The 21,564-nt window shown below is 38.7% G+C and overlaps 1 protein-coding gene across 1 annotated transcript in view; it reads right to left on the reverse strand.

Annotated features, from left to right (window-relative positions):
• Positions 1–21,564, reverse strand: part of ASIC1 (acid sensing ion channel subunit 1) — a 1,036,985-nt gene that overhangs the window by 175,081 nt on the left and 840,340 nt on the right. The window contains exon 8 of the mRNA XM_044083819.1: positions 12,979–13,058. Coding sequence (XP_043939754.1) covers positions 12,979–13,058 — 80 coding nt within the window. The remainder of the gene's footprint in view (positions 1–12,978; positions 13,059–21,564) is intronic.

The raw sequence follows: 21,564 nt of genomic DNA on the forward strand, positions 1-21,564 counted from the left end.
TCTCAGCTAGAGCGTCTTCTGTGTGGAAACATGCGTGAATGGGTGTACCTTCATTGAAGGTTGTGCGTCAGGGCTGGCAACTCGGCACGTAAAATCTATTGCCAATCATTAGCAGACTGGAGTTCCGCTGTGGTGACCCCTAACCGGGAAAAGCCAAAAGACACAACATTCTCCTTAGGGGGCCTAGCATATGGAACTCATCTGCAAAGAAAATCAGGTTCCTACCAACATTTCAGTAGCTTAACGGCAAGTTTGTGAACCACCATTTCACAAGTAATGTATGTAACTGGTTGAAGAAATAACCAAGTTTTGCTTTCTCTGTTGTGACAATCTTTATGTCTATGCAGATAATCATGTACAGACATAAGTATGTTTGTAGATCTGTCTGTACCATTTCGACAATTTATCAGTACAAGTTTATATTGCTGAACCATGATCCTTTAGGTGCATATCACTGAAGCCCAGTTCTATAATTCTGTTGTTGTCTTGATATTTTGTACAACAGAATCATAACCAAAAAGGGTCTTGAGGTCCAATCTACCCTGCGTAAAGTAAATACTAAGTAGAACTTCATGGAAAAGGTTGGCAAGGTCCTAGAATGTATTATTCAGGAAGCGATATAATGTGAGTCATTAAAAAGGCTGAAAGTTGTTTGGGGCAGAGCGAGAAAAGTAATTAACAAAGAGATAACATAGACAGTTGTGAGGTCAAACCATGGGACTACTTCTATTACTATCTTTAAATGTTATATGTTATGTATAACGTTTCTGAAGTGGATGCAGTAAGAGATTTAATGTGTGCTAAGAACCACTGCAGGGCATAAACAAGGAAATGGAAGATAACAGATAAGTATTTCTGGTCTTACCACAAAGTGTGAAGCATTTCTTCATCCATTAAGTAAGTATGCAACAGGAGATTAGCTTGTGTGTGCCAGCCTATCGCTCACTAGACCTCCAGCAATTATCATTGGGTTTTATTCCTTTAGCAAGTACCAACGTGAAATATGGTGCAGTCTCCACACTGGATTCAGAGCTGCAAACCTGCCGATTAGCCATTCAAATCATTAAAGGTTGTTACTCACTCCATATATTGTTACTGATGAAAAGGATGGAACAATTTTACCTCCTGTATGTCATGTTTGGAACCTATTTGACAGTATCAGAGTTTTATCTGCACTCCATCACTTTACTCCACTGTCACTCCTGTGATCCAGGAGCAGGGATGCAAGCAAGCATGACCTTTGATATTATAATATATTAATTCTCCCATATGAGAATATAAAAGATTTGTTTCTGGTGTTTGCAGGAAGTACAGGAGCTCAGAGTGAGGTCCCACCTGTCTTGAGCAACTGCTTCTAAATTGTCTTCCCAAATATAATGCGGACTGACTCGCCCTAATCTCAAATATTTGATGATATCACAGTGAAAGGCATACGAACAGGAGATAAGTGCAATGAAATCTTTATATTAAGAATTATTTCATAGCTACTCTCAAAGCTATCACCAGACATAAAAAACTTGACAAGTCATATACAAGCTTCAATAAATCTGAAGCTTCACAGTGGGAAATATAATTTTCTTTGATCTTATATCACAGGGGTGACTGTACTAAAGATCTAACATTAAACTGCCTGGGAGAACAAGAACACATAATAAAAACCATCTAAAATTCTTGAAGATGAAATTACCTTTTGTTAGCAACAGACAAAAAGGCTAATACACTGTAAACCATACCCTAAATACAAGGAATGACTTTCATTATAAGTAAAAACAGTAGTGCTTTGCATTCTGTTTTATGGAACTTTTTTCAGACTGGTTTACAAACTGAGTGAGCAGATGCTCAGAGAAAATTGCTAGGGCCACACTAAACCTGAATTAATGTTGTGTTATTTATATAGCTGTAATACTTGTAATTCTTTGTAAATCACAGTCATATAATTTCTTACATGAATGTATAATGTGTGCTAGTGTTTTATATATATATATATATATATATATATATATATATATATATATATATATATATATATGTATACACACACATATATACACACACATATACATATATATATGCTTTTCCCATTAAGTATTTATATAGTAAGCATTTACCAAATTTTGTAGGTTTTTAATATTATTTATTTGCAAACCTGCATTACTAATTATTATTATTACTTCTTTTCTTGGGGGGAGGGGTTTTCTTTTTTATTGGCTTGGGTACTATCATGAGATTTCTGTTTATGCTTTTGGAAGAGTTGATTCACAAGTCTTAAAAAAGTTACACATACACACACACACACACACACACACACACACACACATACACACATTACGCATATTAGCACAGCAAGGAAAATCAGAAAAATGTAATGATCATTAAAATCTCAACTCTTGGTAATGAAATGGGCAATAAATGAATCGAATTAATATAACATTTTAAGAGTAAGCTACAGCAAATTCTGACCATTTCATCATACATATGACTGTCATACAGGATGGGAAATAGTTTGCAGAGAAACAGAAGTAAGAATGACACAAGAGATAAGAATATCAGAAATGCATCAAGCTTATCTAAGTGTTATAGATACGTATACAAGAGCTGCCTGAAAGCTTATTTACATGGGATATTAGTTTCTAGTTTTGGTCTGGTTCTTCAAGCTACAGTGGTGCTTACTTGCATCCCAGAGGTCACATTAGCCAACCCAAGCCATTTCTTCTGACTGCTTCACCTTCACAAAGATAAGGTCACCTCAAAAATAATTTGTGAGTGACATACTTAGGATACCTCAGCCCACTTGAGTGGAACCCAGCTGCCCTCTTTAGTAATGGGTGTTAACCCTAACCCTAATGCTGCCCCTCCACCCCAACCCTAATCCTACACTATATCATCATTAAACCTTCCCATAACACTGCCATCATTCAGATACATTTGAGGATAGGGTTATGAGGGGTTTTAGTTTTAATAAAAGAACAGGAAATAGTTTTTGTCTTTCTATATTATTATTATTATTTTTTTTTGTTATTGTGTATGATCGAACTTATTTTTTTGGTGTTTTACATCTGACATTAGGACAGTTTGGTAGTACACAATAGACCCATGTGTATATATATATATATATATATATATATATATATATATATATACACACACACACACACACACACACACACACACACACACACACACACACACACACACACACACACAAGTGGATTTAAAAAGTGCATACACCCCTGTTAAAATGTGCCAGGTTTTTGTGATACAAAAAAAATGACACCACGATAAATCATTTCAAAACTTTTCCCACCTTTAATGTGACCTATAATCTGTACAATTCAATTGAAAAGAAACAAATCTGTTAGGGGAAAACATATAAAAAAATATAAAAAATAAAAAATATAGAATAAGATGGTTGCATAAGTGTGCACACCCTTAAACTAATACTTTGTTGAAGTCACCATCTTAGAAATCAGTCTGTCAGAAATCTTTCAGTCTTTTGTATAATCTCCTTTCTAAACTTGCATAAGAGCCAAACAGGCATGTATAGTTGCTCCCATTACAATTTCCATGTCTTTCTCTTCACCCAGCAACTTACCAGATTTTGCAGGACATTCCTAAATTGCAAATCCCATATTTATCCAGCTGGGCTTCTATTATCAAAAAGCAGCTACTGGCATTCAAATGGATGAGAATATCTTCTATGGTACAAAGTGCTGTAAGGTCACTGACTTTCAGCATGAATGATTGAGTATGCTTGCAGTTTAACTGACTTTGCTGGTAATCAGAGATTAAATAATGCTCAGATATTGTCTGATGCCACACTCATTATTTTAGCACTGTATTCTTAAAGGGATCAGAAGAGAAACCGTAATAAGACTTAAAGAGGACAGGGAGATGTTACTTTGAGAGTTAAAGCAGCCAGTGGTAAGGAAACAGACACCACCACTAGAAGTTCTGAGGTAGTCATGCTTTTAAAGTCCACCAGGTTAGTTACCTTGACCTGACCTTTTATTTACACATTACAGTTAATCATGAAGACCAAAGAGAAGGCATTTAGGGCAGGCATGCAATTTATTCCCAGCAGAAACAGTCCTGGCATATAAAAACTAGTTAAGACTGCTCAGAAGATATTTTGATACCTCTCTCAAAGTAGAATCACATTAGTCATATAAAACAGCGATATCTTACAATGCTTTTTAAGCTTTCTTTTTTGGATGAGGGAGTATTTTTGATGTTTTTTTTTAATTGTCTGTCTTAGAAAACTGCTTGGTGGATTCCTGGATGGGTGTGATTTGTCATTGCTGCATCTGCTATTTGGTTCTACTGTGGTTTCTAATTGCTGAAATTTGATGGCCTGTGAATCCTTTAACCAACTACCTAGAATTTTTCATGAGAACAATATAGATCCAATACAGAGGTCCATGGAAAACTTCATTCTTCCTTCTAATGAGTGGTCTACTTCAAAGAAAAATTCTGCAACTGGTGAGAGTAATAATTTGGATCATACACTGCCCAGTTATTGCAAAAAGTGAACCAAGAAAGAGGCAAGAGGTGTAATAATCAGTTTGTATCAATTGGACAATGTTCAGCTGTGGCAGCTGTCTCCTGAATTAAAGGTACTTTTTGATCAATTAGATAAGTTGGTGTTCAAAGAATCCTCTGTACATTTTAATTTACTAAGCCTGCAATGACATCTTGAATTATAAATAACACCAAGGAGCTTGAGAGCCATCAAAACCTTTTAATCTTAATGATGAAAATGATAGTGGCTGCAGCACATAAATGCAGCCTTGAAAGGACTGCTATTCTGATAGAGAGAGATCTCTTAAAAAGTCAGAAAATTAAGGAAGAGATCAAAAATGTATGCGCAGATGTGCTAAACAAAACAAATAGTTCATATTTAGAGGTTTTTCTTAATGACATGGATAATAAATTAACTGCCTTTGAATGAGAAATTATTCAGAGAAAAAAATACAAACTTGGACGTGATGTGCGTGATTATGACCAGCAGAGGGCGCTTACTTGGAAGATGCAGCAGAGGAAGTCATTCCATCATGTGGTTTTTCAGTTTGTGGGAAGAAAAAAAGCCTAGTAATGGAGGATTGCCTGTTTCTGCAGAGAATGCAGTTTCATCATCGGATTGGGAGAAGGACGAAATGGTTTCTGAACAATATCCAACTTTACCTCCTGTACATAATCCAGGGGAATTGAATAATTTTTATTGTGGACAGCCACAGCCACAGTGGAATAGAAAAAGGTACAGAGGACATTCTGAACAGCAAAGTGGGACTTTTAAAGTTCAAAAAAGCGGGAAATAGTTTTAATCTGTTGATTAATCATTGTAATAATTGTGATTATATCATTAATTTGTCTGGTTGTGCTTCATCTGAAACTGAGTTGACTGTACTGAACCATAGTTTAAAATTTGTACTTAAAGTTCTTTCTAGACTACATGAGATAAAATGTGAAGTTTTTAATTTTGTTAGAAAATTGCATTTGAAAAAATATTTTAAGAATGACATGGATTTAGGCACTGTTTTTTGTGATGTTGTAAACAATGAAAGTGATGTGAGCTTCAGTAGCAGTAATGACAGTTTTTATTCGTGTTTATCTGATGATGGAATTAATGCTTATTTTGAACTGAGTACAATTGCTGTAGTTTACAAGAGTGATTTTACGCCTCCATTTAATGATAACATTTCTCATTTTTCTATATTGCTTAATTATGATATTGAAGTGAAATTTAATGAATTTATGAGCAGTTTTGGGAAATGTGCAATATAATTTGACAAGAGAAGAGTGGAAATGTTTGAATTCTCTTTGTAAACATAAAGATTTATTTTTTAAACCAGTTGACAAGGGTGCAAATTGGTAGTAATGTATGGTGTTATCAGCATTTAAATTATAGTAATGTGTATAAAATTGTTCATTATTTTGAATATGAAAATGCATTAGAAAATTAGAAGGAACTATTAGATAAAGGTCTTCAAAACATGACGTGGATAAGAAATTTAACTGTGAAAAATGCACTACGGCACTTTTTTCTGTTTACCTAAGATTCACAAATGTATGACAGGCCTTCATATTGTCCCATTATTTTAGCATGTATTTTTTTTACACATAATTTAACTACCTTCTTACATAGCTATCTCCTACCTATAGTAGTAAAGTTACCTTCTTATATACAGGATGTTTTTGATTTTTCGAAAAAAAAGATAGGGGGTTAAATGGGAACAGGAAATATATGTTGTCACACTGCATGTACTTAGCTTTTATACCAGTTTACAGTATACCTTTGGTTTGGAAGCGTTATGTTACTTTTTTAGGTGATAGCCCTGTGCCTAGTTATATTATTGAGTCAGTACATTTTTGTTTAAAGAACAATTTCTTTAAATTTAATGGTACATTATTTGAACGGCTCCTGGGGGAAGCATTTGCTTCCATGTATGTGAACCTGTTTATGGGTTTCTTTGAAAATGAATATATTTATAAAAAAGATTTTTTAAGAACTATGTTATTAATTATTTTAGATTTATTGATTATTTGATTTTTACTTATAAAGGTGGTTGGCATGAGGTGCAAGATTTTGTTGAACATTTAAATAATAATAGGTTTCAGTTAAAATGTGATGGTCTACAAGTGGGACAGAGAGTGTCTCTTTTACATTTGCTGTTAGAAAAGGTAGATAATGCTTTACTGACTAGGGTTCATCACAAATTTGAAAGTGGTAATCAGTTTCTACATGGTAGCAGTTGTCACCCCCCCACACACTTTATGATCTACACCACATGGATAGTTTGTAAGGCAGTGTAGGCTGTGTACTAGGGACCAAGATTTTGAAAAAGAGGTGGAAGAGAGTTTTTTCATGTTTGAAAGGAGAGGGTGTGACAAAAAGTATAGGTAGAAGGTCTTGAAAAGGTACAAAAGTCTATGGGCAATTACCCCATAGGCAGATGCTATACAAAATATGTACCATTGGATAATAATACAGTAAGAAGAAGGAAAAGGTCTTTTGGTAACTAAATATAGTTTGCTTAGTGTAGATCTGGTACAATCACTTAATTATTTTTGGGGCTTTCTGGTACAATAAAAAGATTTTTTTAAGAAAGACCCTGTGTATCATTCAAGCATGGAAGGAGCACAGGAGATATGATAGTTAGAGGTAGATTTGTAGCTCGTAAGGTTAATATTGGAAGGGGAAGTAGCCTTAAACAGACCTTCCCTTGTGAAAATACTGATAGCCATTTGCTAAATAAACAACACAGTCTTACAATGAAAACAGACGTAGCATGAGCAGTAATCTTCTCTGCCCCTGAAACGCCATGAAAACCCACATTCAAAGAAAATGCATCTGGCCAGTGGAGGATTAAGTTTACCTTTGGGCAGTTTTCAAACCATAGGCTTCCTTGCACACATTTTTAGGACCATGCATACATGCACGTGTTCTTTGATTCCCCTTCCTAATTGAATTCAATTATATTCCTTATATAAGCACCACTTGTTAGAGTGTGCTTTAAATTTGTAGTTTTGAACATTCTTCCAGTAAGTAATAAAACAAAATGTACGAACCACTAATGACAAAACTACCCGTTTCAGAAAATTTCAACCATCAAACTCCACTCAAATTTCTGTCATTACAATCCTCCAATATTACTCAATAAATACAAACTATGTAGAAGTAAAATTCTTCTGAATAATTCCACATTAAAGAGATCTGTAACTAATGAAGAGGTTGCTACTAACACAACTTTATATTTTAGTGTTTCATCTACAAATTCAGTGCCTGCTGCTCTTGAAGAATTAATTGCCTATGTTACATTAAAAAAATGGTATAGTTACTAGGCATCTCATACAAAGGAGGACACACACATGAGTGTAGAACCCCTATACCCCCTTAAAATGGACCAAATAATCAGCAATCGAAAGGACATGCAATATCAGGACTCCATCTACATGGTGTGGGAGTAGAATCCACAGTCTTCTGCACCAAAGGCAATTATACTACTAACACTGCTTTCAAATTCTACAGCACAAACACTGATGGCCATTTGATAAGCAAAACAGTTAGCTGTACAATGAAAACAGACTTAGCATAAACAACAGCAAACCCTTCCCTTGAAACTCACAATTCCATTAAAATGAACTGAAACTCATAATTCCTTCAAAATACACTAAAACCCATACTTCCCTGAAAATGTACTGAAACTCAAACTCACTATTCCTTCAGCGGTCTGGTAGTCAGTGTTCAGGATTCAGGCTCTTGTCTCCACTGAAGCTCACAATTCCTTCAAATGTCTGGTAGTTGGTGTAGAGGATTCAGAATATTGTCTCCTGTAACCAAGTTCCAGGGTCAAGCCTGATCAAGTTAATTGACTAACTTGCCCTCCCCACCTAACTACGACATCACACACACACACACACACACACACACACACACACACACACACACACACACACACACACACACTCTCTCTCTCTCATATAGAAACAAACAGAACCACTAGTTTAAATTATACACACACACACACACACACACCTACCTTTGCTCTGCTCTCACACAGCCACAGCCCCACACAATCCCTCGGCATAAGCAATCTGCCCAAAACTAGGGACAGACTTTAAATATTGCTCTTACAGACTTAGAAAGTTGCTAGAATATCAGCATTTGTCTTTTGAATGCATTTTCTGAAGGAAATGAAGTCTGAAACTGAAATGTATGACATTATTTAATTATTTCAATACTCAGTGATTTGCCAGAAAACCACACATTTTGAGGAATAGGTCAAAATATGAGACAAAAATCTGGACAGTTGAGAGGTATTTATACCTCTCAACCTCTTAGTGCAAGAAATGTGGACAAAGCCTGACATAATGGGAATACAATGACCCAAAATAGGGATAGATTTTAAATATTGGTCATTTTAACTTAGAAAGTTGCTAGAATAACAGGATTTGTATTACCATGTATTTTCTGAAGGATGTGAATTTTTAGACTAATATATATGTCATTATTTAGTGACTTCAGTCCTCAGTGAGTTGCAAGAAAACCACAAATTTTATAAGAAACAGACCAAAACGATGAGGCTAAATCTGAACAGCTATGAGGTCTGTTAAGCACCCACACCTACAGACACCTACCATCTCTCTGCTTTCACACAGCAAAACACACACACATACCTTCTCTCTCTCTCTCTCACATACACACTAACATACACATACTCACCTACTCTCTCTCACAGCAATACACACCCCTTCTCTTATATATAGCCACAAATGACTAGTTTAAATTCCATACACACACCTACTCTCTCACACAGCAGCGTACGCTCACCTTCTCTTTCATACAGCAATGAAAGACTTGTTTAAATTCTACACATACACACACTCACACCTTACTGTCTCACAAAACAGTACACACACACACACACACACACACACACACACACACACACACACACACACACTTTATGTCAAGTAAAACAGAATGACTAGTTTAAATTACACACACACACACACACACACACACACACACACACACACACACACACACACACACACTCTCTCTCTCATAAACAAACAGAACCACTAGTTTAAATTATACACACACACACACACACACACACACACACACACACACACACACACACACACACCTACCTTTGCTCTGCTCTCACACAGCCACAGCCCCACACAATCCCTCGGCATAAGCAATCTGCCCAAAACTAGGGACAGACTTTAAATATTGCTCTTACAGACTTAGAAAGTTGCTAGAATATCAGCATTTGTCTTTTGAATGCATTTTCTGAAGGAAATGAAGTCTGAAACTGAAATGTATGACATTATTTAATTATTTCAATACTCAGTGATTTGCCAGAAAACCACACATTTTGAGGAATAGGTCAAAATATGAGACAAAAATCTGGACAGTTGAGAGGTATTTATACCATTCAACCTCTTAGTGCAAGAAATGTGGACAAAGCCTGACATAATGGGAATACAATGACCCAAAATAGGGATAGATTTTAAATATTGGTCATTTTAACTTAGAAAGTTGCTAGAATAACAGGATTTGTATTACCATGTATTTTCTGAAGGATGTGAATTTTTAAACTCATATATATGTCATTATTTAGTGACTTCAGTCCTCAGTGAGTTGCAAGAAAACCACAAATTTTATAAGAAACAGACCAAAACTATGAGGCTAAATCTGAACATCTATGAGGTCTGTTAAGCATCCACACCTACAGACACCTACCATCTCTCTGCTTTCACACAGCAAAACACACACACATACCTTCTCTCTCTCTCTCTCTCTCACATACACACTAACACACACATACTCACCTACTATCTCTCACAGCAATACACACCCCTTCTCTTATATATAGCCACAAATGACTAGTTTAAATTCCATACACACACCTACTCTCTCACACAGCAGCGTACGCTCACCTTCTCTTTCATACAGCAATGAAAGACTTGTTTAAATTCTACACATACACACACTCACACCTTACTGTCTCACAAAACAGTACACACACACACACACACACACACACACACACACACACACACACACACACACACACACTTTATGTCAAGTAAAACAGAATGACTAGTTTAAATTACACACACACACACACACACACACACACACACACACACACACACACACACACACACACACACACACACACTCTCTCTCTCTCATAAACAAACAGAACCACTAGTTTAAATTATACACACACACACACACACACACACACACACCTACCTTTGCTCTGCTCTCACACAGCCACAGCCCCACACACACACCTACTTTCTCACACAGTAACACACACACTATCTCTCATATGAACAGCTAGTTTAAATGATCTACACACATGCATACAAACACTTTCTGTGCCATACAGAACAAACAGAACTACCAGTTTAAAAAAAAGCACACACACACACACACACACACACACACACACACACACACACACACACACACCTTGGAATGGCTAGTTTTAAATTTCACGTGTGTGGACTGAGTTTACATCTGCACTGGCGTAAGTGCAGTGCAAACCTGGTCCTCCTCAAAGGAGGAGATGCCACCACTGTGGAGTGTTTTTTTTTTTTTTTATTATTGAAGAGTCTTAAAAGTGGGAGGGAGCTCACCCCACCTCACCCTACCAGCACCCTTGGAGATCCTCCTACGTTTACTACTTGGGCTGCACATCAGTGCCTAACATCACGACACAAGTCTTCATGAGTGCTGCTTGGGCACTCCACGCCATGATTCTGATTACTTGTATTTGGGAACAAAGTGGGAATACTGGTAGACTGGCTTGAGTGCGGAATGAAAGGAGGGAATGGATGGTATTTTAGTTATAAACTTCTCCCTCTGCACTACAAGTGACCAGACTGTCTTACAATGTCACTTGGTTGCCACATTTTTTACCTTATGCTCTAGTTTAGGTTTATAAAACCCACGACACGTTAGTATGTACAGTTTTAAGAGGCAAAGCAAAGTGAATATGTCATTTAGTTGCCAATTGTAAGACTGAAGAACCTTTCTTGATGGTGGGTTTGCTGGCATCATTGTGGCCAACTTGAAACAAATGTCTCTCAGTCTAACTATGAAAACCATAAAACATGCATCAGACACATGAGCTGGCTATCTGCATCCTCCTCTGTATATCTCCATTACCATTAACCAATCAATATTTCATGAGTTGCTTGGCTATGGTATACCTCTATTGTCCAGCCATGATCTACAGATCTTAGGCTCAGACCACAGGCTTCCCCCAAGAAGAAGAAAAACAAATTTCTCTGGAATTGTTAACCTTTTTCTTCTCTCAACTGGCCCTCCTACAGCCAGATTGTGTCCTCAAACCTTGCATGTCGCATCACAGACACTTTACTTTAACTATTCATAAGGATGTGCATATCCCCTTTTCAGTGGAAATATAAGGTAATTTTCATACTAACTAGAGAAAATCTATCCAGGGCACCAGGGGAACTTCCCCTACACTTTTTTTTTTTTTTTTTTTTTGGATAAGTCACATGGCAATCTTTTATATTCAGCTGAGCTACTGAGGACTAAAATACCAAGCTTGTTAGCAGATCAGGTCATATTAAGCTAAACTGGTAGACATTAAGTACCTAGGGTCTTCCAAAGGTCACAGACAGGGTATGATAAGGGAAAGTGAATGACGTGATCCTATTTCTGTGAATACACATCCCACACTGTTGCAGAGTGTTTAAAGTCCACCACTGTAGCAGAGTATTAATATAAATGACCCTTATTTTAACAGCATATTAATATACATGTCCAACATGTCCATCATTGCAACAGGCCATTAAAATACATGCTCCACATTGTAGCACAGTATTAAAATAAATGCTCCACATTGTAGCACAGTATTAAAATAAATGGTCCATATTACAGAAGAGTATTAATATGCATGCTCCATATTTTAGCAGAGCATTACAATAAATGCTCCATGTTGTGACAGACTATTAATATACATATTCCACGTTTCAGCAGAGTACTAACATACATGTCTCATTTCATAGCACCATAATAATATATATGTCCCACATTGTAGCAGAGTATTAGTAAAGGCACTTAACCAATTAGTGGAGTCTTGAGCCTGTATTTTATAGACAGTACCTTATGTGATCCCTCTGAATACCTTGTGAAATCTCACTCTTCACCTTCCTCATTGGAAAACTGAAGTAGCATAACAAGAGAGACAGTTTCATTCCTGGCTAGGAGATAACAGATGGTGTCAAACAAGACTTTTGCAAAGGATACTCCTGAAATGATTTGTGTGACACACTGTAATAGACTATATACGGTTGTAACCTTTTGAGATACAGCAGACAGCTCTCAGGTACTATCCTCTCAAAACGCAGCCGAGACTGAGAGTTTACCCTTATCGAAATAAGCAAATAAACAAATTGGGGCCACAATAAAATTGGGTCACTTACCTCATAGACATAGTCAAACAGTTCCAATATTGTTAGAATACTGGCACCTATGAAGAGGCCCATCTGACCACCGATGTCACCTGAGTATAAAAAGAAAATACTTGGTTAGTTTCTGAAATGTACTACTTATACATAGTAAAAAAAAATACTTAATGTTAAAATTAATTTAAAATGTTAAGTGTTAAAAACCCTTAGCTTTTTTACTCTAAAATCAGCATCATCTTGACAGGTATAATGTGACTGTTTTTGAAAGGGAGGACAGACCTGAAGAAATGTAAACATTTATACCAGTAAAGGCGGAGACAAATGGCAGTAAGATGTTCCCCAATGCACTTGGAGAAGTGTTTCCATGGATATAGTGTAATTAAGACAATTTTAAATGAAGGATCATTTCATCAATGCATCAAAAGAAACAATGTTGAGGTAACTGCTGTGTGTGTGTGTGTGTGTGTGTGTGTGTGTGTGTGTGTGTGTGTGTGTGTGTGTCTGCGGGTTCACTTCAAAATCTTGAAAGCTCAAAATCCTGAATCTCAAAATACTGAACTCAAAATCTTGAAACTCATAATACCGAATCTCATAATATAGAAAAATATACAGAACACCAACACTGATTATATTGCAGCAGAAATACATTCAGAAACATATTACCCTTCTACAATTATAAGCAGGGGGGCAAGCCCCGCCTGCTCCCCCACACCCCCTGCCACTTAAATATATCAACTCCGAAATCGTACTTCACTGCACTAAGATGAGTTATGTCATAGTATAGTACATTAAAAGGGAACATGACTAAGGTTACAACAGGCAGTCATGAAAAATGTAATGTATAATTGTAGAAGGGTAATATGTTTCTGTATGTATTCTGCTGCAATATAATCAGTGTTGGTGTCCTGTATGTTTTTTCTATATTATGAGATTCGGTGGTACAGCGGTAGCATTGTTACCTCACAGCAAGAGGTTCTCCTGTTCGATTCTCGGCTGGGCTTGGGAGTGCCTTCTGTGTGGAGTCTGCATGCCCTCCCCGCGGTTGGGTAGCGTTCGAAAGACATGCGTGCGTAAATGGGCATGCCTTCATTGAAGTTGGGCGTCGAGCTGGCACCTTGGCATTTCATTAAAATCTACTGCCAATCATTAGTGGACTGAAGTTCCGCTGTGGCGACCCTTACTGGGAAAAAGCCGAAAGACAAACAACAACAATGAGATTCGGTATTATGAGTTTTCAGTAATTTGAGATTCAGGATTTTGAGCTTTCAAGATTTTGAAGTGAATCCGTGTCTCTCTCTCTCTCTCTCTCTCTCTATATATATATATATATGGGTCTACTGCTTTTCATCAAATACCACGTATTAGAAAACGAGCAGTAGACCGCTCAGTTACGTGAAAGTGCACTTATTCGAAAGTGCTCTTTCACGAACTCAGCTTCTACGAATGGATCACACCACAGTGGAGGACAGCAGGAAAATGTGCTATGTCCTCCACTGTGGTGCAGTAGTTATGGACCTTAGGGTTAGGATGCGGGTCATGGTAAGGGGATAGCCCTCCACTGTGGTGCAGTAGTCATGGACCTCAGGGTTAGAGCATGGGTCATGGTAAGGGGATAGCTCTACTAGCTATCCCCCTACCATGACCCGAGCCCTAACCCTAAGGTCCGTAACTACTGCACTAAACATTAGTAGTAGCCCATTCGCTGAAGCGGGTTTCGCAAAAGTGCACTTTCGATGAAGTGCACTTTCGCGTAACCCAGGGTCTACTGTGTGAGCTCGAAGAAATGTATTTTCAAACTTATACAGTAGACCCATATATATATATATATATATATATATATATATGGAATCCGTACTGATCACCGAATGGCAACATAACCAAAACAGATTTGGCCAGGCATACTTGTGGGAAACTGCTTTTCACCGAAAAGCACTTTTGCGTAAGTATTCCTGTTGCGGAGATTGCACTACAGTGGGGATAAGGGAAAACTCCCTTTTCCCCACTGCAGTGCGACCTCAGGGTGAGAATATTTAAGTAGGGGGGTGTGGCAAAAACGTAAAAGTAATGTTTTATTTATTTATTTTTAAAACACACTTTAACAAAAGTGCTTTTTCAGTGAAAGCGCTTTCGTTAAAGTGTGTTCGGTGATTGTGGATTCGGACTATTGAACTTTCGTTCAATAGTCCTAAATCCGTATATATATATATATATATATATATATATATATATATATATATATATATATATATGGGCAAGCACTTAACAAAAGTGGGCAAGCACTTGCCTAAAAGTGTGCATATCCTAAGAATACATTAACAATTCTCAGTGAAATGCTCCACCTCTAAAGTTGAACTGAAGCAATTATACATTTACCATTTCCAGCACTCAGGTAGCTCCTTTAGAATGTCCTTCAGATAATCAAATAGAAAAAAGTCAAACTACAAAACACTGAGCAGATCTGCTCGAAACTCAACTAATTGAAAAACAAACTAAAATATACTAAGCACTTTTCTTTAGCAGGGGCCAAACCCATCCCACCCACACTTCCTACTAATTATGTATAATTACCACAAGACTGAAGAACAGGGGTAAAAAGCAAATTCACTGATTCCCACTGCTCCATGATATCACACATAAAACAATTGCTGTTAATCTGCAGTCTTACTTTTAATCAGCTCTACTGGCTATGTTTTCCACTCTCCCACCTGAATTCTCATCTGTTTGTATCCTCTCCCTTGATATGCACATATCCCTACTAAAGTATTAATGGAAGTTTCAGTCTTCCATATTGTCAGCAAAGACAACCACAAAACAGTTGTAAAGGCTATGACAAAGTAATTTTAATCTGTATGTTACTTGTGCCAAAACAAAGCAAATACATCATTCAGTCATGATTCAACTTATATGTTGGTGACTGATGCAAGTAAAAGTATAGGCTGTGTGTTTTTTGCACACATGGGGTAAGTGATGACTCATAAAACTTAGGAATATGATTAGGCAGTTTAAGAAGTTAAGAGACACTAGAGATGTGTGATAAAATATACAGTTATTCATACACTACTTTCAGGAATGCTGGTGCAAAATTGAATGAAAAAAGAAACAAAACTGAAATTTGATGAAATCTGATATAAAACTTTTTGCTACTGTACACTTAAAGTCATTTACCCACTATTGAACACTGACTAATGCTGCTGTTTGCTTTTTTATATATGATACTAAAGCATCACTTTTATCTGTGCAACCATGCTTGGTATGTTAAAATATTAAAAGTTACTAACTGATTTATGAAGGACTTATAGACAGTGCAAACTCTTTTCTTAGGCATTACTCTGAAGGTAAAGGAATAAATCCCAGTTCAGCAGGCCTGGCTTGTGCCGACAGCTAATCCTGCTAAGCAAAGGGTATGTAAAACATCTTGAAACACAGGTGCTGCTTTGTATACGTAGATGCCACTGCCATTGGTATAGAGTTTGTCCCATCATCAGCACTGCTGCATAGAACATAATAGTGCATGGGCATTCCTCACCAGCATCAGGCTGCCCACCTTCAAAGGCACTCAGTCAGGCATAAGCATCCTCATAACCCCCTACCCATCATGGTATGAATGGAGGCCACCACCCCATTTCAGTGATTCTATGTTCTCTCTATAGCAACAGTAACTCACGTTCTTACCCTACCAGCAAGTAAATCAAAGATAGTATTGGCCCTCTCTTTACACAAAATCACACACATAAACATGCAGGCAGAAAGACAGACACACAGACATACATAAACATATACTCATACATACCTATAAATCGTAGCAGTAAATGGTGTTCATGTCAGTGGGTGAACTATCCTAATATCCAGACTGGCATGTCAGTGCCTGGACTCCTCTTTAACAGTGACAGTAGACCATACAATGGTCTTTATAAGAGCACACTGGCAGGATAAAGGTCAGTCACCAATGTACCCACCTCTAGCAACTTACAGTGCATAAAGTTGAAGACACACTAGTGTTATATATACATATAGGATGCTGTGACTAAGAAGGTAGAAGGGCTTGATATTGTATAACATCATCCTTCTTGTATTGTACTTTATATTTAAATGACAACTGCACAGCCTAACCATGGCTGTCCTCAGCATGTAACTTCATAATGCAGATGGCAGGCGTGGTACAATGTGGACAGGCAACTAACTCAGTGCATTCTGTGTGCATATGAACTAGCACAGAGCAGTGGTGCCACATGCTGTTCACGTAAAGGTTCAGTGAGCACAGCCATAGTACCACATACTGCTCATCTAAAGGTTCAGTGAGCACAGCCGCAGTACCACATACTGTTCATCTAAAGGTTCAGTGAGTACAGCAGTAGTGCCACTTGCTGTTCATCTAAAGGTTCAGTGAGCACAGCAGTACTGCCACATGCTATTCATCTAGAGGTCCAGTGAGCACAGCAGTAGTACCACATGCTGTTCATCTAAAGGTTCTGTGAGCACAGCTGTAGTACCACGTGTTCATCTAAAGGCTCCACAAGTACAGCAGTAGTGCCACATGCTGTTCATCTAAAGGTTCCGTGAGCACAGCAGTAGTACCACATGCTGTTCATCTAAAGGTTCAGTGAGCACAGCAGTAGTACCACATCCTGTTCATCTAAAGGTTCAGTGAGCACAGCAGTAGTACCACATGCTGTTCATCTAAAGGTTCCATGAGCACAGCAGTAGTACCGCATGCTGTTCATCTAAAGGTTCAGTGAGCACTGCAGGCAGTAGTACCACATGCTGTTTATCTAAAGGTTCAGTGAGCACAGCAGTAGTACCACATTCTGTTCATCTAAAGGTTTAGTGAGCACAGCAGGTAGTAGTACCACATGCTGTTCATCTAAAGGTTCAGTGAGCACAGAAGTAGTACCACATGCTGTTCATCTAAAGGTTCCATGAGCACAGCCATAGTACCACATGCTGTTCATGTAAAGGTTCCATGAGCACTGCAGTAGCACCACGTGTTCATCTAAAGGTTCCATGAGCACAGCAGTAGTACCACATGCTGTTCATCTAAATGTTCCATGAGCACAGCCATAGTACCACATGCTGCTCATCTAAAGGTTCAGTGAGCACAGCAGTAGTACCACATGCTGTTCATCTAAAGGTTCCATGAGCACAGCCATAGTACCACATGCTGTTCATGTAAAGGTTCCATGAGCACTGCAGTAGCACCACGTGTTCATCTAAAGGTTCCATGAGCACAGCAGTAGTACCACATGCTGTTCATCTAAATGTTCCATGAGCACAGCCATAGTACCACATGCTGCTCATCTAAAGGTTCCGTGAGCACAGCAGTAGTACCGCATCCTGTTCATCTAAAGGTTCAGTGAGCTCAGCAGTAGTACCACATGCTGTTCATCTAAAGGTTCCGTGAGCACAGCTGTAGTACCATGTGTTCATCTAAAGGTTCCACTAGAACAGCAGTAGTACCTCATGTTGTTCATCTAAAGGTTCTGTGAGCACAGCAGTAGTTCCACATGCTGTTCATCGAAAGGTTCAGTGAGCACAGCAGTAGTACCACAAACTGTTCATCTAAAGGTTCAGTGAGCACAGCAGTAGAACCACATGCTGTTCATCTAAAGGTTCCATGAGCACAGCAGGCAGTAATACCACATGCTGTTCATCTAAAGGTTCCATGAGCACAGCAGGCAGTAATACCACATGCTGTTTATCTAAAGGTTCAGTAAGCACAGCAGTAGTACCACATGCTGTTCATCTAAAGGTTCAGTAAACGCAGCAGGTAGTAGTAGCACATGCTGTTCATCTAAAGGTTCAGTGAGCACAGCAGTAGTACCACATGCTGTTCATCTAAAGGTTCCATGAGCACAGCCATAGTACCACATGCTGTTCATGTAAAGGTTCTGTGAGCACAGCCGTAGTACCACATGTGTTCATCTAAAGGTTCTATGAGCACAGAAGTAGTACCACATCCTGTTCATCTAAAGGTTCAGTGAGCCCAGCAGTAGTACCACATGTTGTTTTTCTAAAGGTTCCGTGAGCACAGCAGTGGTACCACATGCTGTTCATCTAAAGGTTCCATGAGCACAGCTGTAGTACCACGTGTTCATCTAAAGGTTCCACAAGCACAGCAGTAGTGCCACATGCTGTTCATTGAAAGGTTCAGTGAGCACAGCAGTAGTACCACATGCTGTTCATCTAAAAGTTCCATGAGCACAGCCATAGTATCACATGCTGTTCATGTAAAGGTTCTGTGATCACAGCCGTAGTACAACATGTGTTCATCTAAAGGTTCCACAAGCACAGCAGTAGTACCACATGCTGTTCATCTAAATGTTCCATGAGCACAGCCATAGTACCACATGCTGTTCATCTAAAGGTTCCGTGAGCACAGCAGTAGTACCACATGCTGTTCATCTAAAGGTTCAGTGAGCACTGCAGGCAGTAGTACCACATGCTGTTTATCTAAAGGTTCAGTGAGCACAGCAGTAGTACCACATTCTGTTCATCTAAAGGTTTAGTGAGCACAGCAGGTAGTAGTACCACATGCTGTTCATCTAAAGGTTCAGTGAGCACAGCAGTAGTACCACATGCTGTTCATCTAAATGTTCCATGAGCACAGCCATAGTAACACATGCTGCTCATCTAAAGGTTCCGTGACCCCAGCAGTAGTACCGCATCCTGTTCATCTAAAGGTTCAGTGAGCCCAGCAGTAGTACCACATGCTGTTCATCTAAAGGTTCCGTGAGCACAGCTGTAATACCATGTGTTCATCTAAAGGTTCCACGAGCACAGCAGTAGTGCATCATGCTGTTCATCTAAAGGTTCCACGAGCACAGCAGTAGTTCCACATGCTGTTCATCGAAAGGTTCAGTGAGCACAGCAGTAGTACCACAAACTGTTCATCTAAAGGTTCAGTGAGCACAGCAGTAGAACCACATGCTGTTCATCTAAAGGTTCCATGAGCACAGCAGGCAGTAATACCACATGCTGTTTATCTAAAGGTTCAGTGAGCACAGCAGTAGTACCACATGCTGTTCATCTAAAGGTTCAGTAAACACAACAGGTAGTAGTACCACATGCTGTTCATCTAAAGGTTCAGTGAGCACAGCAGTAGTACCACATGCTGTTCATCTAACGGTTCCATGAGCACAGCCATAGTACCACATGCTGTTCATGTAAAGGTTCTGTGAGCACAGCCGTAGTACCACATGTGTTCATCTAAAGGATCCACGAGCACAACAGTAGTACCACATGCTGTTTATCTAAATGTTCCATGAGCACAGCCATAGTACCACATGCTGTTCATCTAAAGGTTCTATGAGCACAGCAGTAGTACCGCATCCTGTTCATCTAAAGGTTCAGTGAGCCCAGCAGTAGTACCGCATCCTGTTCATCTAAAGGTTCCGTGAGCACAGCAGTAGTACCACATGCTGTTCATCTAAAGGTTCCATGAGCACAGCTGTAGTACCACGTGTTCATCTAAAGGTTCCACGAGCACAGCAGTAGTGCCACATGCAGTTCATCGAAAGGTTCAGTGAGCACAGCAGTAGTACCACATGCTGTTCATCTAAAGGTTCCATGAGCACAGCCATAGTATCACATGCTGTTCATGTAAAGGTTCTGTGATCACAGCCATAGTACAACATGTGTTCATCTAAAGGTTCCACAAGCACAGCAGTAGTACCACATGCTGTTCATCTAAATGTCCCATGAGCACAGCCATAGTACCACATGCTGTTCATCTAAAGGTTCCGTGAGCACAGCAGTAGTACCGCATCCTGTTTATCTAAAGGTTCAGTGAGCCCAGCAGTAGTACTACATGCTATTCATCTAAAGGTTCCATGAGCACAGCAGTAGTACCACATGCTTTTCATTTAAAGTTTCAGTGAGCACATCTGGTACTTAGCTAGGACTTTATGGTGGCAGCTGTGACACAATGTGGCAGGCTACAGCTGAATGACTTATTTTACTATCTAGATGACAATGCATTCTGAAGGGGGCACTTTATGGCAAGAGGGCACATGGTAAAGTAGCACAATCTACAGTCAGTATACATGGTGTATAATAATACAACACTGTACTCTATACATTACAACAGTGTACTAGGCACTTGGGGGGGGGCTACACATTAGGGTGCAATGCAGCAGTGTACTTCATAAATTACAGCACTGCACTAGGAACATGGAGGGATTTTACATTAGGGTGCAGTGTAGCACATCACCATAATCCCTGTATTACAGCAGTCAGCTAGGCACTTGTTCGGGAAATTTTACATTGGGGACAGTAAGGGCATCATTGTGCTCCCTATATTACAAAAGTACATTAGGCACTTGGGGGTTATAAATTAGGGTGCAATGCAGTACAGCAGTGTAAATCATACATTATAGCAGTACACTAGGCACTCAGGAGTTATATGTTAGGGTGCAGTGCAGCAGTTTACATCCTACATTACAGCAGTGAACTAGGCACTCAGGAGTTATATATTAGGGTGCAGTGCAGCAGTGTATATCCTACATTACAGCAGTGCACTAGGCACTCAGGAGTTATATATTAGGTTGCAGTACAGCAGTGTACATCCTACATTATAGCAGTAAACTAAGCACTCAGGAGGTATAT

The sequence above is a fragment of the Protopterus annectens genome, chromosome 9.part0 (assembly GCF_019279795.1).
Source record: "Protopterus annectens isolate FY-2018-M chromosome 9.part0, PAN1.0, whole genome shotgun sequence".
Lineage (NCBI taxonomy): Eukaryota > Metazoa > Chordata > Ceratodontiformes > Protopteridae > Protopterus > Protopterus annectens.